At 39.1% G+C, this 26,348-nt stretch overlaps 1 protein-coding gene across 1 annotated transcript in view; it reads right to left on the bottom strand.

Moving 5' to 3' along the window:
• Nucleotides 1-630: 630 nt before the first annotated feature.
• The window catches only part of miple1 (midkine and pleiotrophin 1), a 126,490-nt gene continuing 100,772 nt past the window's right edge, over nt 631-26,348 (bottom strand). The window contains exons 3-5 of the mRNA XM_071590217.1: nt 11,817-11,954; nt 6,762-6,926; nt 631-1,366 (exon numbers count right to left, since the gene is read on the bottom strand). Coding sequence (XP_071446318.1) covers nt 1,344-1,366; nt 6,762-6,926; nt 11,817-11,954 — 326 coding nt within the window. The 3' untranslated portion in view covers nt 631-1,343. The remainder of the gene's footprint in view (nt 1,367-6,761; nt 6,927-11,816; nt 11,955-26,348) is intronic.

Genomic DNA, 26,348 nt, shown 5'->3' on the forward strand with positions numbered 1-26,348 from the left:
ATAACTTAACTGTGTAATGGTTGGGAAAAAAATTAATGTTTCTGTTTTGACCACAATTTTTTGTGCATCTGGTACACACTGAATATTATTTATAACATGAATTAAGAAAGAGTCATCATTTATTACTAACTAATATTTGGGTTCCAATTATAATTAATCATTGCATTATCATGGAGAGTTTTCACTACCATATATTTCAATAAATAAAAACATATTGATCTTCTCCCTTCTTATGTTCATAGACATATTAGTGTGCTTATGCTAAATATAAAAGTATTTGAAATACCTATTCAATTTTAAAGGAGGCATGTTTGCATGAAATGGAAATGAAATAATATGATATAGTTTGATTAATTTTGGAAAGGGAAGTCATTTCCAAACCTTCAAAACAAAAGGTAAGAAAATAGGCTAACACGTTCACCAGAAAATTGTGATGTTCCCATGGAAGCCTAGTAATACTCTGTGTATGCCTAGTCCTGAGTATGCCAGCTCTGCTCTGCACTTAAATACCAAGTGAAATAAATATGATATATGTACTTATTAGTAAAACATGATGTCAGGATGTGAGAGGAGGAAAGAGTAGTAAATGAATGCAGTGTGCATCCGTGAGTAAATCAATAACACAGCAAATAAAAAGTAACTCCACTTTATTACGATGAAATCCTGAAAATTTTCCAAATATTTTTTTTTGTACTTCACATGTGTCCAAAGAATGAATTATAATGTGAAGATAAATTGAATTACTTGAAGATAGCCAATGAGTTGCAAAGCATGCTTTCTGTTTGAAATTAAAATGTTTTCTTCTCATGAAAAAGGAGAAAATTGCTTTTTGTCTAACATCACATACACACATATATAATATGAGACTTTCAAGAGTTCTGCAGATTAATTCTTTCTACAAAGATATAATGATATGGGAAGACTTTGTGAAAACGATCGAATGACTTGACATTAGAACATCAAACACTTACAAAATATTAAGAACACAAAAACACCGACAATAAAAAAAGTAAATACGAATAATATTTAGCTTAATCAAAGGACAAATTTTTGCATTGCCCCCAGCTTACAAATACTTACTATGGCAGTTGGCTGCTATCTAGAGTACTTAAGTATGACAGGAATAAAAAGAAGACTTTACAACAACACGCATGTCTACATTTAGAAAACAATATTTCCTCTGGCATTTTTTGTCCTTCACACTTTATCGATCAATAGTGCACTGATTTACACATATCATACGCACGCAGCGGTAAAAAGCCAACCCCAATTAACTTATTAAGAAGGAATAACCATTATCCTTTTGTTCAATCTCTCGCTCTCTCTCTTTTTCATTTTCTGTTTTACTGCCGGTTGCGCCTTCCACCTGAAATGAAGGTGAAATTCAGATATAATTGAGAGGCTAGCTTTTACAGGTGTATCAATAGGTTATCATTTAGCATAGGCTTTGATAGACACATTGGAATTAATAGCTCATCAAAATTGTGCCAATGAAAATAACAGAAGAACTAGCAAAAATAAAAAATACAACTAGATGGATTTCACAAACAAATTTTATTATTAGACACAGTGATGACAGAAATCAACTGACTGTGGAATCATTATTTCCAACTGAAGGAGGCCCCCCAAAGACTGTTCATAGGTTGGAAGTGAGTTGTTGATGGAATTCAATTAATCAATGCTGAAACACACCAAGCATATATTATTCATTGAGAAATTAAATGCACCATATCAATTGGAATAACTCCCGTGAATTTTTTGTTGTATTCCACGAATCATGAGAGATAAGTCGAATTCAGAAGTGCTAGAAACTATTTGCAGTGTTCAAAGTCAACTTATTCAATGAGTGTGAAATGAAATTATTGAATTTTGTTTGAAATGTGCCCAAGGGCTTTAATTATAAGTTTCCTTTTCATGCAAAAAATTACACCTAGTGATCTTAAATATAAAGAAATACGTGATGTTTTAAATATGTAAATCTGAGAATGTTCAAAAAGAATTAAAGTAAATATTCATGCTTTTACGTGCAATTTACAAATCATGAAGCCTTTCATTCCTTCATTTAGGCATTTTGAGTATTCCATCTATAGATTTTATATTGATCATTTACTGGCAAGCCATTCATCAACCTTTATTCTTATAGGAACAAAGCATTATATTTTTACAGAAGTAAAGGACTGAAAAAAATAACATCATTGATTGAAGCCCGAAAAAATTTATAAATCTTATCCTTTTGAAGTTCTAGTTTAAATTTAGAAATAAGGTACTCGAACAGTATCTCATGGTGTATCAGACTCTTCTTATTCATTTCACCAGAAAATTTGTGTGTGATATTCACAATTAATTAATTACCTTACAACACATTCAGAAATGAAGAAATGGAAGTAAGAACTGCATAAGTCCTATATTATATTTGCTCCAGTAATAAGTTTTCCTCATTAAAGCTCAGCTAGATCAGAAGTAACTGACTTCTTCATATATCTGATCAAAAATTACTCAATTTGTGATCAATATTCCAACTTCACTTCTGCATCAAATTGTTTCATGTGAAACATAATGACGGAAATCATTTAAGAATGGATTCATTTAATTTTTTCACCATTTCTAATTTTCTGTGTGCATTTTAAGGCACATTGGATAGCCAAAGAGGAAAGAAGACATTCAGCTATGCTTCATTAAAAAAAATAATGCATGCCAACTTTTTCATTTTTAACCTTTGTCATCTCTCATCTCACGCTTGTTGCAAGAGACCCTTTCCCCTCCAAAATGATGTCAAGCTTACAAAACAATTTTCTATAAATCATGTCATACCTTTATTTGCATTTCACCAACTATATTACAAAAAGTCTCTCTCTCTCTCTGTATATATATAGCAGGTAGAACAGTTTATGTATCTCGGAAGTATTTTGAACCAACACGGTCAAAGTAGTAGGGACGTAAGGAGAAGAATTGCGCTAGGCAAAGAGGCCTTCACAAGGAGGAGAGAGCTGATGACAGGGACGTTGAATAAGGATATTAAGAAAAGACTCGTAAAAACTTTGATATGGAGCGTAGCTATGTATGGCGCGGAAATGTGGTCATTGAAGCAGGAGGATAGACGTAGACTGGAGGCTTTTGAAATGTGGGTGTGGAGAAGAATGGAGAAGGTGAAATGGACCGAGAGGGAAACAAATGAGGAAGTAAGTACTTGGTACGGAGGGCGAAGAGAGGGGTTTGTTGGGAGAAATCCTATGGAAGCAGGAAAAGTGGATGAAGGGGGTGTTGACCGGCAGCTGGATGTTGAAGACTGTAATAGAGGGGATAATGTTAGGCAAACGAGGAAAGGGAAGGAATAGGATAGGGATGTTGGATGGGATGAAGGGAGGAAGAAAGTACTCAGAGATGAAGAGGGACTTGATGTAGAGTAGGATACTGGATTTTGTATTTTGCTAGGAATCACAAAATATTTATTTAGTAACTGTGTCCATCCGAAAACCTACCTTAACCGGTAGATTACCTGATAATAATTATATATTAACCCTTGAAAATAAAAGAGAAGGTCATTAAATGACAAATATAAATTTAATTTTGGATAAAGAAGTCAAGGTTTCTGCGGCTGATTAATTTAATTTTGTCCACTATATAAAATATGAAAGGCATGCACACATAGTTTGGTATTCAACATGCATATTTGGGGCAAATTATGAAACAAAATGTAGTTGTGACTACAAGCATGGTCTCACTCCAGGAAAATGCAGCTGTTAACTATTTTCTGCTAGCAGTAAACGTTTGATCACATAGAAAAATATTTCCTTGGCAGCGATGGATATCCTTGACCCATCAAGTAGGTTAAGGCTTGCCAGTATGAAATATCTATTTAGATAATGACATTTAATTAACAGGGCATGGACATTTATTTACCTTAGATGCATGCTGAGTAGAGAGAGGCTCCTAATTTTCAAAGAGTTGAGGAAGCATGTATGATTCTTTTTACTGCACCTAATATCCAATACACTCACGCTAATGGGCAGTTTAGCCTGTTCATCTTCAATAAATGCATGCCATCATTTGTACAAGAACCATCGTTTATCTTCCCCAATTGGTAAAATCATGGACTGACCCTTCGCGCTCTACTTATTCCCTTGCATATAAGACGCACTTTATTGGATAAACCTAAAATGACCTAGCATCAAATGATCTAGGAGTTTCCCATTTATTTTCAACTGATACATCTCTTGACCTAAACACATTTTCATAATCTTTCCAAAATCATTATTTAAAGAGCAGCTATTATTAGGGATGGATAAAGAAGTAAATCTTTATTAAAATAACAATTTATTATTAGCATTTTTCTACTGGATTAGGATAGGTTTTTATTGGATCCTGACATTACACACTTCTGTCCTCATAAGCCCTATCTGATGTGACAAAAACCATCCCTAAAACCCATAGTAAATACTTCATTAACTTGTTCCTTACATCTTCAGACTTTCTGCCTTTCTTAATTCCATCTGAAATCTCCACACATTATTCCTACCTCTTCCTTGCTTTCCCAGCATCTTTCTCTCTCTTACCCCCATCAGCACCCCATTTTTTTCTCAGTATTCCTGATCATCCAGTTGATCCGCTTAATTTGAATTTCTCCCATCAACCATCTCTCTTCCACCACCATGCCTGGAACTTCATCTTTGGTTTTCCTTTCCATCCATTTTCTATTCTCCCCACTCTTCTCCATAGTTGAAAGTCTCCAATCGACGCTCATCTTTTTACCTAACTGACCAAGTTTCCATGCATTTCAAAACTACATACCATGTTAAAGTGTTCATTATTTTTTCATCATGCCTTTGCCTCTCTCTCTGCCATCAAATCCCATCTCTATATGAACACACGCAACGAAATTCTTCCGCTCATGTTTCTACCATTTTGCCCACCTTCTGGCGAAATACTGCCTATATTGTTGAAGTGTTGTACCAGTCCCAGTTTTAATGCCCCAACTTGAATGTTTATCTTACCCTTCCTACTTCTTGAAAATCAGATTACCTTTGTTTTCTGATGATTAATTCATATCCCATACCTACCATGCTGAATCTGAAATGTGATTCATAATGGCTGTAAACCTCTGACTGACTGATTAAGTAATGCAACATAATGTAATGATCATTTGCAACACAAACCAATTTGAAGAGCTCCCTTCTATATTCTCTCCAGCCTCTATCCAAGCCTTCCCAAGCTTTGCCTATCCTTTACTCCTCGTATTTATTGAAAAGAACATGATAACTGATATTCCTCTCTTGTCTAGCACTGCCCATCCTGAATCCTATTCGCTAACCACACCTGTGCAGTCTGAAACATGTGAAGGTCCCAGATCAGTTGTCTATCTCTCTAGTTCACTTCTATTTTTGGTAAAAGTTGATCAATTTTTCTCAGTTAGCTTAGTCAAATGAATTGTCAACATCTGGAAAGCATGCAAACGCATGTACATCCTGGTTATACTCTATGTTCCATTGTAATAGTATCTTTATTATTGTCGTGGCATCACAAGTACCCCTCCCCTTGCTAAAGCCAAGCTGATCTTCACCTAAGTACTCATTTGATCACTTCTCCATTCTTTTGTTGATAATCCTAAGTAACACTTTTACCATGGGTGAAATCAAACTTTAAGGCCCAATATCTGTGAATGCTGCTGTTTTACAATTTATTGGGATGGTGGCAATATTTATCTACAATCTTCCAAATTCCTTCCTCATAAATGAATCCATAAAAAACCCATGAATGAGCCCATTAAAATGCTTTCTTCCTCATTTTCCTGAATTCTTGTGTAGTCCTGCTTGGGTTTTATCTGTTCTGAATATTCCTTGGCCTCCTTGTAGTTTATTTCCCTGAAAATACAATGACTGGCACTTCAATCATTGCATAAAACCCAAAAATGGCTTGATAGGTGAGGAAAGAGCTCATACTAAACCTTATACTGCACATGAAATTCACAAATCAGGATCAGTTCCAACCTCTGTGCAGCCAATAGTTTCCTCGGGAGAATTGATACCCCAAACATGGGCTCTCTGGTCGGTAGCTCAGTGCTCTAGCCACTGGATTAGTATGCCCCAGTTTCACATTACCCAGATATATTTGATTCATTAAGCCATTAAATTATGTCTAGCTATTAAATATTGCAAATACTACCTCCTTCATCAGCCAGTGATTTTGCAGCCAACATTCTTTCAACCAAAAAATAACTTGTCATTAATAAGTTACGCTATATACTTTTTAGAGAAGATGTATATTGTCTTGTGTGCATCTACTCTCCCCATCCTAAACACTGTTTAGTGGTAAAAAAAGAAGGAAATTACATAGTAGGAAACTCCTAAATTTTGTGAAGCTGTATCCCTTAAATTGGCCAAAATGTGACTCAGATCCCTTCCTTCAAAAGCCTCATAGTAGGAACGATGGATACATTCTGATTCACTCGCTTATCAATGCCTTACACAGAAATTATGACAATGGATAAAACAATCTCCAGAAACATTCTACGAAGTTGTGCAGATGCATTTTAGCATTTATGTATATGATATCTACTTGTTCGCTAACATCCTATCCGAGCACAAGCCATCAATTACCTGCACAAACAATAATTTGCTTTGCCTCAAACCAAAATCTAAATGTAAAAATTTCAATATAATGAATGAAGACTTTGTTGGAAGTGCATGCATAGCAATCACAACAAAATGACAGTCGTTGACTGTGAATGGAGCTAGCAAAATCTGTGCTCCATTGATTATACATGCCTTTATTCTTCATAGAGCCTCCTCCACTCTTGCTGCTCTTGCACTTCTTGCTAAACTGTCGAGTGTGCTCACATGAAGGGTCTGAGTCAGACTTAAGGGTGTCAGTCCGGGTCATTAGGTTCTGAGGTCCACATTCTCCCCATGTTCCCTTTTCATACCTGCATGCTGCAGTGGGAGAGACAAAATAGGGCTACAGCCGGGCAAATCACAACAAAAAAACACTACTGATGTATGAGTACTCGGGGTTCTTTCTCCAAAAGGAAAAAAAACATGTTCGCTAAGAATATTTTCCATGCAGAGAAGTCTAAATGATTTATGATGGAAATGAAAGCCTTGCTTTTTTTCATTTTTGTTAATTACTGAACTCAGCCCAGGAATGCAATTTAAAGTGAATTTGGTTAATTATACACATGCACACTGCAGTAAAACATGATTCCCAAAATATGTAACAGTCATTACTAATATTTGCATATTATGGCTACATAATTGCTGCTAGAAGAAAGAAATCATAATTTCCAGCGTACCAAAACAAAAGGATTGAATGACTATTATTGAAAATGGAAGAATTTTCAATCAATCAGTTGATTTCAAAAGGTTACATGCAATAACAAACAGTTTTCTCTCTGGAGAATAATGAGTCACACACTTTCTTTAGTTTTGATTACCTATGTGATTGTTCTAAGAATGTATGATAAATAGCTGCCTAATCATGGGATTTCCCAACAGAGCCCTTTGGTGACTTAATAAACAAGGGCCCGAAGTTGCTACATCAAGTACAAGGCGGTTGGTGAAGATGGAGGGGAAAATCAATTGGTATCCAAGATGCTGATGAGATTAATGCAGATCACAATAATCCCACATCCATGGAAGCAAGATGACAATGAAACATAACGAACATTTGTGATGGGTTAATTAAATTGGCTGTATAAAACTTGTCTGTTGAAAGATGTCGGCCAGAAGGGAACTGTGCAAGGTCTACTAGTTGAATGCTGAAGAGAATTGACCTTCAAACAAATAATAACTATTCTTATTTTTTGAGATTTTTATTTTCTTCCTTGAAAATTTCGAGCTGCAGCTGAATTATTTCCACATTCATTGAATAGGAATTAGGCTTAATAGGTAGTACACCTATTGGTGTCTATCAGAAATATCACACCACTTTTGATTGCTTGTTCTTTAGGTATTGCCAACACTTTTGCCACCAAAATTCTAGAATTCTAATGTAGCAGGCAACCTGGGCTGGCTTCAACTATCCAGCGTATTATCTAGTTTTGATTAGAGTGAATGAGTGTAACAAAATACCTATGATTTTCTCATCTCATCAGGAGTCAAATTTCTCAGTGATTAGGTTAGAGGAAGTACTTCATTCACCAATCATTATTACAAATCATAGGCATATATTATTGTCGTGAATTGAGAGTAACTGATATTAAGAAAATTTCAATTACATAATTTTTAAATATGTAATGGTAAAGTTTCCAACAAGTTTCATTCCATGAACGGGCCCTATTAATTAAATCAGTTTTAACATTGTTCACCTACGAGTGACAGTGGTTACAGTATCCAAATCAAGTAAATCAATATTGTATTATCATGGCAGGAGTAAATTATCCTAATGATCTGCAATCTGCTGAAGTAATCCCAAGCCTGTTTTTAGGTCAATCTGTTCACGAGGAAGGTTATATTCCCTCCTATTAAGTCTCCAAACTTCCCCTGAGAACATCGTTGCTTGCTCCAATTCTGCAAACTATTTAGGTCAGCCTGTCAGACCCATCAAGCATGGCTCTCAATTCATCTTCCAGAGAGAGAGAGATGCCCAATTATGGCCTTGACTCACTTTGGCCTTCATTTCAACAGGAGGGAGCAGTGAGTTAAAAGCTTACAGGATGGGACCAAGCAGAAAGCCTGCTGCTGAGGATTGGAAAAAATTACGATGAACAATCGCCCTTTGATTTTAAAGTGATTATCAGGGAAGTGGGCTTCCTGATTTTAAAACTTTGTTCGAGGAAAATGTTAGAGATATTACCATGCACTAATTCTTTCAGCAAATGTTTGAGCAATTTAACTGTCATTCTTGATCATTTTTCATACATTTATCTTAAACAGTATAGTATTCCATTTCAGAGTCATGTGACTGAAGATTTATATTTGATCACAATTATTAATGCTTTGTAATAGAAATCTTAGAGAAGGATGAACTTCTGAGACACTGCTTGGATAGTGAAAATGATAAGCCACCACCAGAATATAAATGCTCGTATGTTACGTGTCAAAAGTGAGAAAACATATTTGCAAATAAATCTGACCAATGTTTAAGTCGAACACAGTCGTTAAGACTGTGTTCAAAAATAGTTCAAGATTTCTCATTCCTGATTTTTCCGATCTTACACATTTGAAAACAACGAAAAAACTTAAAATATCTCACAATATCGGTCCACCACATTTATAATCCATTGATATTTCCATCAAATCAAAATTTCAACATGACTAAAATCAATGGATTTATATAGGAAATATTATTAAATCAATGGGAGGCAATATTTCTGTAAGTATATCTGTAGATATTGCCCAAAATATGTTTATCAGTGAAGGATAGGATGGTAGAAAGCGCTTTCCACTTCCGGTGTGAACAGGATCGACTGTCCCACGGTAAATGTTCATGGATTAGTTCGACAGTCGACACTCTCTTCCCTCAATTTCCGGAGGCGGTTACAATAGCGCGGATGTTCTCAAATCAAATTGTTGCGTTACACGAGGGCTGCCTGCACAAACTACGGTGGGCTCGGTCTGTGATGTCCCCGTAATTGTTGCATCCGAAAAGTCTCCAATTCGGAGTTAAATCGAAGACTATTGACACTATTTTACTTATTGCTTCGCCTCTCATTTATAAATGGGAATTCCCGGAGCTGGACAGCTTTTAACGGGCCAAGCAATTAAAAGATAGAGGAAAATAAAGAGATGATAATATTCAAATATGCAGAAATGACTGGAATGAGCGTGTCTCCCAACAAATTGTAGATTTTTCCATCATTTAATGGCATTCAATTCCTGAATTTTCCCGGACATATGCCGTTCTTTTTCCCAATCCCCCCCCCCCCCCCCGAGTCTTCAGAAACTGGTTGGGAATTTTTATTTGCATCATCCACCATCGCTTTGCGTGACACTGGTATAACAGAAGTCAGTCCGTAACTGCATTTTACATTTCTCTCGGTAGCTGCACGCGTGATAGGCTACGGCACACACGATCTGATCTCAAAACTATAAAACATATCGTTCTCAATGGAAATTCTCAAACCATTTTCCCCGAAATTACGAAGAAAATGAGTAATCTTAGACCTTTTCGCGATTTTCAAGACGGAAAGGTCACCCTGGTCAACGCCGTTTACGTATATTTCCGCCTGACATTACTCATCCTTCGTGCCTGTGCCCTCAGGCATATATTATCTAGCTTTTTTTTCGGGGTTTGAGGTCACTGGATTCTTACACCCACAGGTTCGCGTTTTTCTACTGTGAAAGGCTCCTTAGGTACGTGAAATACCCGCGTCCGCTTTCATCTACAAAAATGGAGTAAAATATAACGAAAACACTCCATGTATTACTCATTCTGACAATCGCAAGACATTTTTCACGCGGAACAAGAAAAGCCTTCTGCAGCCTAAGCAATAGCAATGGAAGCCAGTAAATGGATTGAATTGCATGCAAAAATGCTCCGATTAATTTAATTTTTAAATCTATGAAACTACGCGATCAATAAATTTAAATCTATCCTTCCACATGCAACAATATCTATTAAGCTGTACCTTGGTTGCGAGTTAATTTCCAATTCCATTTTCTCATCCCTTGAATGATCAATTTTTAAGCTTAATAAACATGCAAACATCCACAAATGGTATGTATGCCATCCAAGTTTAAAATGCCTAGGCATATGATTCTACAATTTGCACCGACTGGGAAATGACACAGAGTCTATGAGAGTTTTCCATTCGCGCGAATCTCACACGACACTGGCGCAAGGCATATTTAGCATCTGGATGGCGGGTGGAATTTCCGGTTGTCAATTAAATCATTATTTTCATTTGAACGCGAAATATAATTGGATTAATTCACATGAAAGCTTGTTTATGATTATCATGAATTATATTTTTGATAGGTCCGAAACGGTTGTATGAATTCACGACGCGTTGGCATGTATTCCCAAAGCCACGCGCTTGTGTCAATGTAACTGAAAAAAAATCAGCGTCAAAATAATGAGAATGAAAAATATAAAATGTGATTTTGTCAATTTATCCTTCAAAAGTTTCATAATAACCCTGTAACTCATGATTTTTAAAATTTGCCAATTGCAAAGGTTTTCACAACATTAAATAATGTTTTTCCTGTCCAAACTAACAAGGCTCCTAGAAAATGGGATTGTGATAGCTTCAGCAAAATTTTTCCATTAAGGTCTGCAAAGTCATTAATTAAAGTGATGGAAACCATCCAAATAAAATTCACATGCATTTTTCGGAAAATGGGAATATTCATGCATGAAACACAACAAATGGGATTTGGGTTAGCAATAGAATACAATTATACTTATCTGATATTTTCAAATTGCAATATTGCGCTGTGCTGAATCGAAAGATTACAATGATCGTTGATGAAGTATAGTAAAATGAAAATGAATTTACGGAATTCCCATTATTGCACCAGTCAACACTTAATCGGCGTTCTTTCAATGCACCGAAAAAATGCATACCGTCAAATAGTAGAAACTTGCTATAAAGCGATAGCGATAAAAGGAATACTCGAAAATCACGATTACTTCAAAGAAAACGCTGTTGGATGGTGCCTAACCCAAATGTCCCATCCAAAATGGCCTCAGTAAAAGTAGGATTAATTTCCAAACAAGTTATAGAATTTCAGAATTGAATTTTAGCATTAGGCTTCAGTAATTTCACTTGATTTCTCCATCAGTCAGAGATGGAGTTGTTCCAGTGCCAACGAGCGACCCTGTCTCTCGAATAAGGCCGGAAGAACTAGATCCGAGGAAGGAAGTAAAAAGGACGAGCTCACCTTTCTTGCACTTCTTCTGAATGGTCTTGTTCTGTTCACACACGGAGGCGTCTCCTTTCTTCAGTGTCAGCATTCGTGATCGGGTGTTGGTCTTGGCATCACACGCCGACCATGGACCTTTGGTGTATCGACATGAATCTGCAAGAACATTTTTGAAAGTCTTTTTTTAATCCGGGGCTTCGCAGTTGGGTGGGTTTGGGATGGATTGATGGGACACATGACCGGACAAATTTTGAACAACGAGAACTTTTCCTTCGGGCAGTATAAAAAAAATCACAGTGAATTAACGGCGAAAGGTTAATAGGAAAGGCGAGGTAAGTGGGAGCCCATCTGCAACGGTCGATAAACACCACGCGAATTCCCGCACTCCTGTCACCCAGACATGTGTAGTACCCCGACTCTATTGAGATGCAGAGAGGGAATAAGTGGTTGTTCTGAGTTTCACGGGGTGGGCTGCGTCACTGGCACCGCTCGAAATTTCAAGAGGTCTTTTCGCTCTTCTGCCTGATTCACCAATGGGGCATACGTATTGTATACGTAACTACGACGCAACCGAATTGGCGACGTTGGTCGTAACTTAAAGAGTTAACTGCGCAGATTAGAAACAACTACATGGTGATACGGTACAAACCTATTTTCATTTAATATCCGATTAAAAAGATTATCCGGAAATGAAACTTTTCTCGAGTGACAATAACAGTAACTAAATTTTCATTGTACCGTTTTCAATTATTTTACAAAAAGATTTATTGAGAGGGTGATTGAATATCTTCCCTTTTACTGTCAAATAAACCTATTTTGAACATAAATTGCAATATTAACCTTCATTCGTGGGCATCGAAGAAATTTGAATCTAAACCGAAGTACGGTAATAGTTTATTAATTAAATTTGCTGGACGTTAGGCTTTGGCATCAGAGCCAGGTTTAAAAATGTGACTTTAGTTTTAAAATTCGCCATCTTGAAAACCAGGGATGCCATTCTTTCCCTATTGGTTTACAGGTAAGACCTGAGGGTGTAGAACAAGGCTGATGGCCGAAAAAGGGAAAATATTTCTTAATTACAAAAAAGAAAAATTGGATTGGGATAAAATTTTCTGATTGCAGACAGGAATTTAAAAGATAAAGGGCCAAAAAAATAGACACCCATGATACAAAAAATAACGAAAATTGGCAAAAAATCAGTCTGATGTAATGTTTGTTAATTTTTATAAATAAAATTCCTTGGACATCGACCTCTCGCGTGCGCAGAAATATTGTAAACCTTCATCAAAGAAGTACATGTTTTTGGGTAAAAGTCCCTGTTATCTGTCTTTACCATTTTTATTTGAATGGACCTAAACGTTTTGGGCATGGGCATCGTCAAAGTTACAATGCAGTCATTTCGCACGTTAGAAGTCGATATAAAATATCACAAAACTATGTTAAAAAGCATTTAAAAGACATCTATGGAAGTACAAGTTTCATTAAATCCATAGGAGAGCAAATATTAAATTGCACAGGAAAAAAAAATAATTATATATTTCTAGTTGAATTACTTTACAAAACTGCAGTTATTTCTCATTGCCAGTTGAATTGGGAAAGAAGTTTCAAGGATCTATGGACAAAGAGAAAAAAATGTAACTTTTCCAACAGGGAATAAAATAATTTAGAATTTTGCTGCCAAATATCAAAATTGCTCTCTGTATATAATACGTTACTTCAGTAAATAAGCACAAATGATTTTCTTATGCACTCATAAATTGAATGGTTATTAAGAGCCCCTCAATTTGCTAGTTTATAAATGTGTTTCCACTCCATAAACAAAGGAAGAGTGTCCACCGCCCACCAAATCAAGACATTTTATGTACCAGGGAAATTCATTGATTTACCATATCCTTTTGTAAGTTTCAATAAAATAACGCTCCTGGACAAAGAGAGGTCAGTCGTAATGAGGGAAGAACAACTGAAGTCACGAGAATAATTTATTAGAATCGCCGGGAAATGAAAATCCAAAAAAATATTTATCAATGAATCCATTCATCCGTGTGAGTAAAAGCACAAATAAATCAGTAATAAATATCAGCAAAGCTATAACTCTTGGTAATGTATGAGTAACCGAAAAATCAAATTTCAACAAACAGAAAAAAATACAACGATTGAAATATTAGTGGCCAAATGCGCATTGAATTAAACCTTTTAAAAATATAGAATAAGTGACAAATTTCATCTTCACGATTTTTCATCACCTGGAGGATTGAAGCGGGACGTGAACAATAGAGTTAAAATGAAGGCGAAGGGCTCATCTACGCCTCCAAAACGTCTCAAAACACCGAAGTTTTGGAGAACACCCTTAAAAAACATGAGCTTCCCAAGTTTTTCATAAGAGCGAAATTTCTACAAATTTCCAGGCTGTCAAGGAGTATAATTTTCCTTCAAAAAACTTGTTTTCACGAGAAATTTGCGCGAACTGAAAGAAACTACTCTCGGCTAGTCCGAGCTCAACGACCTTTCTGATCACTCTCCCAACGGGCAGGGAACGAAGTTAAGAAGAGGCACCCGGAATCTGAGCACGTGACGGGGAGCGTGGGAGGATCGACAGCGGGTAGAGGAGGCCGGGGACGTAGGGCAGCGTGACTGCGCCAGACACCCCCGGGAGCACCCCCATTCGTTTCCGGGCGCCGCTGCCACCACTTGCGTGCCCCGCCGGGGAGAAGACGTTATTTGATTAGAATCAGCGGACGGCTTTGAACGCGTACGACTTCAAATGAGTTTCCGAATCAATTAGTCGCCATAAACTAAAAACTGATTGGCCCTTCCAGAGTAATAATAGTTGTTTGAATGCCCTCCGTGGCAAGGGCGGCATCTAGGGAGAACGGAGAAATATCTCCAAACCGATGATAACTTCCAAATCAGAATTGAGCGATTGGAAAATTGAGCGGAGGGAAGAAGGGAGGCTCCCTATTTCCCGATCCACACCCAGGGGGGGCTCTGCCCCTGCCTCCAGCAGACGGGCGTCTCGACTTCTCACTCGAAACCATCGCTCCATGCCCTGATATTCTCCATTCACAATCAGAGTGTGCTGCTGGGTTGGTGGTGATCATCGAACACAATCGAGGGAAGACGGAAAAAAAGAAGCGCGCTCGGCGAGGCGTGAATGGCTTCTTCCGCTCCCTTATCCACGGATGACAGTTCTCGTTATGAGCTCGCGTTCGCTTGCATGCCTCGATGTCGAAACCCACAAAATAGAACATTCAAATTCTTCCCTTGCCCATCTTTAACCACTGCCAAAGCCAAATGAAATATTTCTCTTTTTTTAGCATTCGTTTATAGCAATTATTTGAATACAAAAAAATGCTATCCATTCACGTATGATGAAAGAATCCTCCTTCATGACCAATATGACTATGGAAACCATCGCAACTGAAGTCTCCGCGGTGTGTGCAAGACGGAGGGAAACAAAATTCTTCTGCGATGGATTTTGCATGCAGGTGAATGTGTTTCTCCCGATAGGTAATAGTTGGCGTCTTGAGACTCGTATAGTTGGAGAAGACACCTTCGTGTTACAAAGGGCACATAACTTTATTTGGACGAAACATCCAGCAGTCTCTTCTAACGTACTCAAGAAAGGCAAAGGTTCAGGCCAACTACTGCGCGTTGACACTACAGACCAAAATGTAATTACTCACCCCTCTGCTTCGGGGTTCCTTTCAATTCGAGTTTTTGAACGTGGTGTTTAGAGACTCCCCCACGTCAGCTATCAATGCCGTAAATTTCAGACTGGAACCTCATGGGTGCCATCCTCTCACAAAAAAAAACAAGTAACGAGGTTTGTCCTTTCAAAGACCCCAGTGAGCACGATTTAGGAGAAACCCTTTTTGGTTGTAAGGGTGGGAAGAAGGATAATTATTCTAGAGGCCTCGATCCCTCTCTCCTTACGACGTGGTACTCCACGTTTCACAGCCTGTGATTAACGACACGCTTCTAGTCGGCGACGCACAACTTATTCATAAATGAAATACTGTGTTCCTCCTCAGTTGCCTCCGTCGTGTCTACCGCGGGGAGGGCATAAATCATGCGGCGGGACGGTAATTCCTCTAATCACATTCCTTTTACTGCTAACCCTCGCCCTCCAAAAGCCAAAAGGAGGAGTCCACGGGGGAGGGAAGGGAAAAAAATAAGCATAGGGGAGAGTCCTCTTAGAAATGAACATATTTCCAACGCCACCCCCACACATCACAACCGTCCTAAGGAAAAAAAAAAGATTCCTTCCCTCGCTGGGCCCCTCCCACTCGACCGACCAGCCCAGTCCAGACTCCTTCCTCGAGTGCATTAGAGAATGAGAGGAGTGGGCCGCCCAGACGCAGTGGGGAGGGCTTTTTAGGAATGAGTCAGAGAGGAAGTGGAGGAGAATAGGCTTCGCAGCGCGGGTCGGACTGAAGGAGATGAAGAGAGTTCCTCCCCCTCTTCAAAGGGGGCGCACCGGAGGGGGGCGGGAGGCGGCCTCATGCTCCCTTTCTGCTCGGTAGAGGTTCTTGGGGGAGTAGTCGGGGGGAGGGGGGTTGGAAAGGGTTTTCGGTGAGGGAGGGATGCTTTGAATCGGCCACGGTCGAGTCGTGTGTGTGGCTCGGAATGGAAGAAGAGTCCGAGTGGTCGACCGAGCGGAGGCTTCTAAAGTGTTGCTGCATCGATGACTACGTTCCGACCACTATCACTTCCTCAGGCTATTAAAGCGCACTCGCCCATTGCGCGTCGCTGGACCTTGCATGCTTCCTAGATCCCCCGTGCAAGATGTGAAGTAGCACGTGTGTGAAATGAAAACGAATTGCAGGAGGCCTTGCTCCCTTGGACTGCATAAAATGTTTACGTGGGTTTTCGGTGATATTCAACTCTTCAGATCTTACTCCTACGATCAATGCTGGTGATTAAACACCGCCGGAAAAGGTAAAATATAGATGAGTAAATTTGATTTCCTTGTTTGACATAAGTATCGCCTGAAAAAGGATCTCATTTAACAACGAATGCCAAAGAAAAATTTTCCCGACATTTTAATCGGCTTGCTCTCTGAATGCAATGCGCTCACAATTTTTTGATATTATAATTTTGATTAAACATTTCTACGCATGAAATAATTGCCTGCGATTTCACTTCTCTAGTCATTTTCGCAGCATGGAAACACATTTCGAGAATCGGGGAATCGCGAGGGCTATTTTTTTCAAGCGAACTGTCACCACTTTTTTGATTGAGCGCGATAAAACTGTAATCACTTCCGACGGACGTGTCAACAACAGCCGTCAAATTGCAACTCATGGAAACTATATAAAGGGAATTTGTCGCGCAGGTCTCTTTCAAACTGCTTTGGAGAATTCCTGAGAATTTTCGATGAAAAGTTAATTCTTGACACGGTTTCGAAAAATTATATTATCAAAATGTCGGAATCGAAATTTTACGGTCTAGTTTTTAGAGGATTAACAACAATTATAATTGAGCTCAAAATCATTTCCTACTTCAGTAAGCAGTACCTAGATATAACCTAAATTTTAATGCCGTAGCATACACATGCCAATTAAAAATATATAAACATAATACAGCAGAGAAAATAAAATAAAACTTCAATGAGCTTATTACTATTTCCAGTTATTACGGTAACGAATTTTCAGGATTACATTTTTAAAGTCATAAAATAAAAATATCTTTTTTATAAAAAAAATAGTTTTTAAAATCCTAGAGCACCCATATTTATTAAAACGTTATTAAAAAGCTCTCAAAAATATGCATAAAGTTCTGTACAGTAGTGCATACATATTTGATGAATTAAAAGGTGTGTGTTATAAATTCATATTGACGCATAGTAATTCCATATTGATGCAGTAATGGCTGGTGCCATAACAACCTCCACCACACGATCTTGCAGTGGCTTGTGGAAGAATGTTCACATGTATGTAGATTAAGTGATACGATGTGTAATATCATACCAAAATATTATTTAATAAGTTCAACGAAAAATTAGTTTAATTGTTGCTAAGTTTTTTCGTTGAATTTCAAAAATTTTATCACACATTTCATTAAAATGTTCGTTTGAGTACGTGATCTAGCTTCAGAATACAGGTTAATTCCTCTAGGTTTGGGCTAAAAGATATATTACATCGATTCGCTGAGGATGGATTCCAAATAACCACAGTGACGGGGTGACTGCGTGGGCAATGATGATCGCTTGGACAAAATGGCCGATCTTTTTCAAGCGGATCCCTCGTGGAAGGGGTGGGGCTAACGATGGCCGTTTGCGGGCCGGCGGAGAGGGAGCGCCTGCCATTAACAGACGTTCATTTATCTCAGCCTCAGTTGATTTCTCAGAGTGAAAATACGATATATTATTCATTGAGTTGCAAAAAGCGATGAATAACATGGCTCCAGGTTATTACAAACATTTCATCATCGACATTATCGGGCATTATCAATTCTTTGAATTAGCTAAGAGCGGAATAAACTAAATCATACTATATATATATACTAGCTGAATACCCGGCTTTGCACGGGTTTGGGAGAAACAATAATATAAATATACTACATAAATAAAAACAACAAATTACAAAGTACAATAATACACTACTTCATACAAATTTAAGAATCTTTTTTATTTAACACCTGTTTATAAACTACATTTTTTCTTTCATATCCAGGAGAAAGAATATATAAATTTTTAGGCGAACCTACTCTGGAGCAAGCAACATAAAGTTGCCCGTGGCTAAAACATGGCGATCTTAGATCAACACCACAAAACTTTAAAGACTGTCCCTGTGATTTATCAATGGTAATTGAAAAAGCTAGCTGGACTGGAAACTGTAATCTTTTAAAGTTGAAGGGAAGAGCAGTTGGGATTAGAGGTATCCGTGGAATAAAAATTATTTCACCTTTCCCTTTTCCAGTTAAAATGACTGCCTGGATTATATTTTTCGTTAATTTTGTCACACACAATTGTGTCCCATTGCAGAGTTTTGGTGGATCTAAATTTCGCAATAAAATGATTGGAGATCCTACTTTAAGTATAAGGCGATGTTGTGGCAATCCAGCTGGATCAAGTGAATTTAGGAATTCCGTTGGATAATTAACGGCTTCGTCAGCATCCACTACCGACCGATTTATATTCAATCACGTCTCCTGGCAGCATGGCTAGTATCTCCTTGTTAATTTCATTAACATCATCGTTCTTAGGAGCAAGAATGGCTCTTTCTCGCAACCATTCTAAATTTTTATAATTTTTATTAACGTTAGGATAGACTGCTTGTATCATATCGCGGACAGTTTTCACCGATACACATAAATCTGATGACAATTTTATCATACCAGATGCTTCAATAACTAATGTATCTTCTCCAATCTCCAAAAGTTTATTTGCAAAATTTTGAGCATTCCCATCTCTTAAGAGGATTCGCATGTTCTGTTTAAGGCTAATTTCTTGGACATGATTCCATAGAACAGAATGTTTTAAACAGGCATAAATTTCATCGGCTGGAGTCGATTTTGGAATGACAGGCAGAGTTTGACGGAAGTCTCCACACAGGAGTACCAGAGCTCCTCCCATTAAACTGCAGTTTCCTCTAAGATCTTGAAGTGTTGCGTTGAGGGCCTCAAGAGATTTTTTATGAGCCATCGTACACTCATCCCATACTATCAATTTACATTCTATAAGAACTTGTGCCTGGCCGCTTGTTTTATTTATATGACATGTGGGATTTTCTTGTCGGGAAATATTAAATGGCAACTTAAGGGCAGAGTGGGCTGTTCTTCCTCCTTCCATTAATGTCGCTGCAATACCTGAAGATGCAACGCCTAGAGTAATTTCTCCATGAACCCTGATTTCAGCGAGAACTAAATTAATTAAAAATGTTTTTCCCGTGCCACCAGCAGCATCAAGAAAAATGATACCTCCTTCTTGTTTATCTACTTGATCCATTATTGTTTCGTATGCGAATTTCTGATCTTCATTAAGAAGTGGCTTTTTATCCGCGATGTATGCTTCTAAGTCTAAGACATTGTAGCTAGTTTCACGTATATAATCTGGATAAAATACACCCTGTTGATCTTGTACAGGTGCAAAAAGACCGAGTTCCACTAAAGTCTTGTTAACCATGGTGATACACTTTTCCTCCAAAATAATCAAAGTTTTATTAAAAATGTCGGAGTTAAACGTAATATCCAATGTAGGATTTTCACTTCGAACTTTAGCCAGTATATCCTCACTCATTGATTCTTTATATTTTTCCCATAATGTTTTTGGGTTAGATGGATTACAGGAGGTTATTATGATGGCAAACAAAATTCGGATTTGTCCTGGAAGAGAAATCAAACTGGCGTCTCGCAATGAGTCATCCCAGTGTTGATCTCCTTCTAGCAACCCTAAATTCTGGCAAGCTTCTCTGAATGTCTCACTGATTTCTCCGTTTACCGTTCTTAATTCTGCAAATGAGCGAGGTCTTCTAATGGTATGTTGTAGCATTCTTAAAAAATAACATTCGGCGTTGTTAGGATGGACTGTGTAGACTCGACCCAATGCGTCACATGAATAAATATTATTCTCAGGATCAAAGTTGCCCATTTTTCTTCTACAAAAGACTTTCTTTGATGTATTCCACGTATAATATCTCGGTAATTCTGAATACAATAGTGTTCTTGCAAAAGTATCCTGCTGGCATAGTTGGAAAAATGCTGTTTCTATGACAGCAAAAAAGTAAACAAATTACATACATACAAACAAACACTCTCCTTTATATATATATAGATATATATAAAGATATATATATAAAGATATATATATACACACATATATATAGTACATATATATACATTATATATATATATATATATATATATATATATTTATATATATATTATATGATTTAGTTTATTCCGCTCTTAGCTCATTCAAAGAATTTATAATGCCCGATAATGTCGATGATGAAATGTTTGTAATGACCTGGAGCCATGTTAGTAGTATTATGGTGTGTATATATATGTGTGTGTATATATATATATATATATATATATATATATATATATATATATATATATACACACACACCATAATACTACTTACTCTTATCTTTAGAACATCGACGTGTACTCCGGTCAATTAACCACGTCATCATCAGCTTAAATAATTCATTCACACAGAGTAGCTCACGTAATCGATAAATTCTATTGAGATTATGCTGCGATCCAATTCGTATAATATTATTTTAATTAATGAGAACTGATAATTAGTCACTGTTCTTAAATTGACTTAGCCCACAGTATTCGCTGATGAACGCATACAATTTTCTAATGATATACTTCTGATCAGAAATTCAATCTCGTTCCTTTATCATTCAAGCGGATAAGTGTATTTCCAGAAATCTGAAGGCGCCATCAACTGGCGTACATGCCCATTATATAGAAATGGTTCCTCCATTTATAAAAAAAGCTAAGCTATAGAACAGAAATTTCAGCACTACATGCCATTAAGACGCCTCGAATCTAAGTATACCAGAAGTAAGTTCCTCTCGGGATTGGCCAGAGGAAGACTCGGGCCTCGAATCAAGGCGTGAGGCCTTTCCACTTTGCTGGTGAAAGAAAAAGATATCTCCCGTCGTGACGTCAGCGCATTTGCTGAAGAACCCCAGAGGCGAGCATCACCAATGAGCAGCGCGTGGCGATGCGGCCATGGGAAACGGCCCGGACCCGTGGGCACACGGGCGTATCATACCTTGTGGCGGGCAGAGGGGAGGCTTTACGGGGCGGATGGGCGGGTGAATGTTGGCCGGGAAGGGGCGCAACATCCCCGGTTAGACGAGGAGGGTTAGCGGGGGCATGTCTTGGTCTGAAGTGGTCGACTCGAAAGAGTATTAGATGAGGGATCAAAGGAGGGGAGGATGACAGTTGACGGCGGAGTACCGCGATGCACACCCGGACGTCTGGAAGCGAGTATGCCCGTGGGGGGGGGGGGGGGCGTGCGGTGCAGGTTTTTGTCGTCCCTGCGCTTCGGACTTGGGTGCGCGCGGGAGAGAGCAGGGTGGGTCGGGGGGAGGAGGGTTGGTCCGAGGGCGTGTTACTAATCTCGACGGGGCGAGTCATTGTCGCAAAGTGGTTGTGTGCATGCGCGCTCTCTGTACCGACGTCTCCTCCCTCCGCCACTCAACCCTCCCCGCACACGGACGGGGTCGTTTGAAGTCTGGCGGCGGCTGAGTGTGTGGGGTGGGAGGGTACCGCTGAGTCACTTTGGCACCAAGTTGCCGGAAATGCAGGAGGCGGGCGAGAGGAGGGAAAAAAAGAAAGGAGGGCGTATGAAAAGCGATGCGGAGTGCATCGGCAGGCCACCACGAGTGAGGCTTCCTCCGGCGGTGCAGGGGGGAAGAAGGGGGGTCGAGAGGGAAGGACCCCCGCTCCAACCCCCTTCCTCCTCCCCCCTGCCAATGGCCGGCGGGGTCCTCCTCGATCCACGGTGGAGATATCCGCGAAATGTTTTGGCTGGATTACCAAGTCCAAAACGTTAGCATCCATTTTTTTCAAAGGGCACATTTGCATCCGAACAGACGACCAATCTCCTCGTTTCCCAAATGTCTTGATGGATCTCCCTTCTTGTGTTCGCAGGGGCGAAGAGAAGAGGACGGTAAAAAATGAATTTCATCAAATGAGAGAGCGCCTTCTATCTCTCCGGACTCGTTCCCTCGCGAGGGATTAAATGGTGCACAGATCGTTTGATCTCTTTCACTATCGACACATTATATATTTGAGATAAAAGCCTCGGGAAAAGATTAAAATGACGATGGACATGGAAAACCTTACTGTGCATTACTTTCCCTGCTATGCACAACGAAACACAAAAGATTACATTGAAATGGAATTGATTGATTAGAGAACAAAAAATGCATTTAAATCTGCCTCCCATAGAATTAAAATAATGTGAAGTCACTTGAAGAAGAAGTAGCGGCAAAAATGTCTAATCAATATCACATATTTTAGGCGTTTAGATAGGCATTCGTCCGATTCAATTGGTTTAATGTTAATTGTTTATAATAAAAAATCCTCAATGCAATAGAGAGCTGCTATTTGGTAGATATGAAATGGCGCGGTGGAGTAATGGCACTCCATTGGCTGACTGTGGTGATTATTCAAGGTGAGGGAATCATTTGCACAGTGACAAAAATCTATTTTTTTAATTTCGCCACACATGAAATAATTCGCGGAAGGTCGAATAATATTTAATAACCTAACCAAGAATAGGCCAACTATTTAATTTTAAAGTAAAGATAAAAACACCCAGAGGGAAAGGAACCTATGTTATTAATATTGGTGTTTTACCTGTTAAGGTAGATTTTGGATGGATGTAGCTCATACGACGGCACAAAGATACATTAACTTACCTCTTCTACTAAAACGCTACCCGACACCCAAACCGACAACAAGGCCCGCTTCAATTCCGCATACTTCTTTCTCCTTCATTCCTTCCAACATCCCTATTATATCCCTACCCATTCCTTGTTTGCTTAACGTTCTCCCCTCTATCCGACTTCAACATCCCATTGCCAATCAATATGCTTTGCATCCTACTTTCCTTTCCCCTTTGTATTTCTTCCAATGATTCCCTCTCCTCATCCACGATGCCCAGCACGTACAAATGTTTCCCTCCCGCCAAGTTTACCATTTCCTTCCTACGAAAAAGCGAAATTTTAAATGCCTCTAATTTACGCCTTTCATATTGCTTCCATGACTACCATGTTTCCGCGCCCTGCAAAATCACGTTCCATATCAAGGCTTTGACTAGCCGACGAGTCTTTTCTTAGCGTCTTTACTCGATTTCCCTACCATCACTTCCCTCCTTGTGAAAGCTTTTTTACTTCACGCAATTATCGTTCTAATTTTCCTACTACCTCGACTATCTTGGTCAAAAACACTTCCGAGATGTAAACTGTTTGACCTGATATGGCGTATGAACTCCTTAAATATTTAACATAGGTTTTCTCCTTCTCGAAAACCTTTGTTTACATTTATTCATATTCTAACCATCATATTCTGACTCTACCATACCTATCCCAATGACCTCAACAATAATTGCAGCCCCTTGTGTGCCTTGCAAACTAATACTTGAGCAAACCTAACTAAGAAGTAATTTAGCATCGAAATTTTGACAAAATTTGTAGCAGAAGTTTGCTTGAAAACATTGAAAATAATTAAAAATCAAGCATTAGGGGTTTAAAACACTAATATTATTTCAAGGGTCGTTTTCTTATATTTAAACATTGGTGGGTCACAACCTATTTGAAGGCATACAGCGCCATCAATTAATAGTTTCCGAAGCTACTGGGGCTATTTTTTGCTTCAATAGTCTTTTGCCTGTCGGTGAATGCAAATGACGATGTCCGTGACAATCGTTGATCCCGCCAGTCGCTATGTGCGTGCTGTGATTCGACTTTTGCGTCAAAAAGGAACGTCGGCCGTTCACATTCATCAGGATTTGTGCCTAGTTTATGGACCTACAGTAATGACCGAAGAAAAGGTTAGACAATAGTGTCAATACTTTTAAAATGACCGCACAATTTTGTATGATGAAGAGCGGAATGGCAATCGTTCAAGCAATTTAAAATTGTTCAAAAAGTAGACCAAGGACTGCAATATGATCAACGGTTGACGATTACCGCTCTGGTTGATAAATTTCCCCTCGTTGGAGGCATTAAAGACTTTTTGAATGGTCGGGTGCAAAGAGTAGCCATAGATGGGAGTCAGCTCTTCAGGTGTCCCCTAGGTAAGTGTTATCGGACCATTCCTACTTTACGTTACCGGCATTGACTCCGTAGTCACTAGTAAGATACGTTTTTTCGCCGGTGATGCAGTGATTTACCGTGATATCCGTTATCCTGAGGACACAGCAGCTTTGTCAGATGTCCTTAATGCCATTCAACGCAGGTGCGATACTGAGAAATTAGAATTAAACTTAAAAAAGTGCGTAGTCATACATTTTTGGGAAAAGAGCAATTCCCTCCCGAACGCCTATTGCATTGGAAACGCCGAAATGGAATGCGTAAACTCGATAAATATACCTAGGTGTTACCCCCACTCACGATCTCTCCTGGGTGAAACACATACGGGGAATATGTGAGCAAGCCAACAAAAAATGAGGAGTTATTAGAAGAGGTCTTGTTTGATGTGATGAAACGGTCAAAGAGAAATGTTATCTGTCGTTGGTTAGGCCTCATTTAGAATATGCTGCAAATATATGGGATCCTCACGAAGTTGGATTAAATGCCGAATCGGATCGCGCGCAGTGTAGAGGAGCTAAATTTGTAAAATCGTTGTTATGATAAATTTGGTAGCGTATCCAAAATATTAGAGGAACTAGGCTTGGAATCACTCCCGGAGCGAAGGTTAAATGACAGATTGAAGCTCTTGAATTTATTGGAAGGAGGTCTCTTTGGCAGTGATGTTGAAAATTTATTATTACCCCCATCGTACTAGGGCGGCAGAGATCAATACAATTAGAGAGTTTAAGAGTAGAAAAGACAGATTTAAAGTGTAATTTTTTCCACGAACGATAGGGGATCATCATAACTAAATTGCCCAAATGTGGTGGGGTCATGTTCGGGTAAACATTATTCTGGTGTATATTCAGCCCCTGCCACACACCTTAGCGGTGACTTACATGGTACATTAATAAACAAATAAAAAGTTTATTCTGAGGGTTTTAAAGAAGCTGGTGCAACATTACTTTAAGTGCTTAGAAGTCAATGGCGAATACGTAGAAAAGCGAAGTAGATTTGTAGAAAACTAAAACTGCAAATAAAAAAACTTTTTCAAACGAATTTATTTTTTATGACCAAACGGCCCTAACTTAAAAAATAAAGCATCGTAGATACCGTTACCGTGCCGTTCCCCTTCCCTTGGGCGGCCCCTTTTCCCTCTGGCCCGAGTCGAAAGCTCCCGAGTGGGGCACCTCTCCGGATGCAAGTGATAAGTTCCCATCATCCTGCCGCCGCCCCTCTCCTTTCCATGGGAGCTCCCCAGGGCGGAGATATGGTAAAGGGAAGAAGGAGAGGCCTGGTGAGAATTTCCTCGCAAACTTCGTTATGCCAATCCCACCATTCCAGAGCACCCTCCACCCTCGCGCCACTCCCACGGGGCGGTGATATCCCCTCAGTCGCGATGGTTACGAGCGAGAAAGGGGCGCTCGTTGTCTTCTCCACGGACAAGTCCCCTCCAGCCACGTCGCGAATGTAACTGCAACTTGGAACACGCGGGAGGCTGGAAGCAGCAGCTCGATTGCCACGCGCAGGGCGGGGTGGGGGGTGGAATGGAGAAGAACGGGGGCGGGAGGCTTGGAAGGGGGACCTTGAAAACCCCTCATAGACGACGAACGCACAGCCCCGGATACGAGCGTGAAATAATAATAACTCCGGGAACAAACTCGAGCCCGTCTCGAGTCGAGCAATCTGGGAGGAACATTAGCGGAAGGGGAGAAGAAGAGTTAGCGAAGACCTTGCCTCATCCACGGAGCGAGGGGATGGGGGTCGAGGGGAGAAAGAGTGG

Source organism: Hetaerina americana, unplaced genomic scaffold, assembly GCF_022747635.1.
Source record: "Hetaerina americana unplaced genomic scaffold, ioHetAmer1.1.p SCAF_4, whole genome shotgun sequence".
NCBI lineage: Eukaryota > Metazoa > Arthropoda > Insecta > Odonata > Calopterygidae > Hetaerina > Hetaerina americana.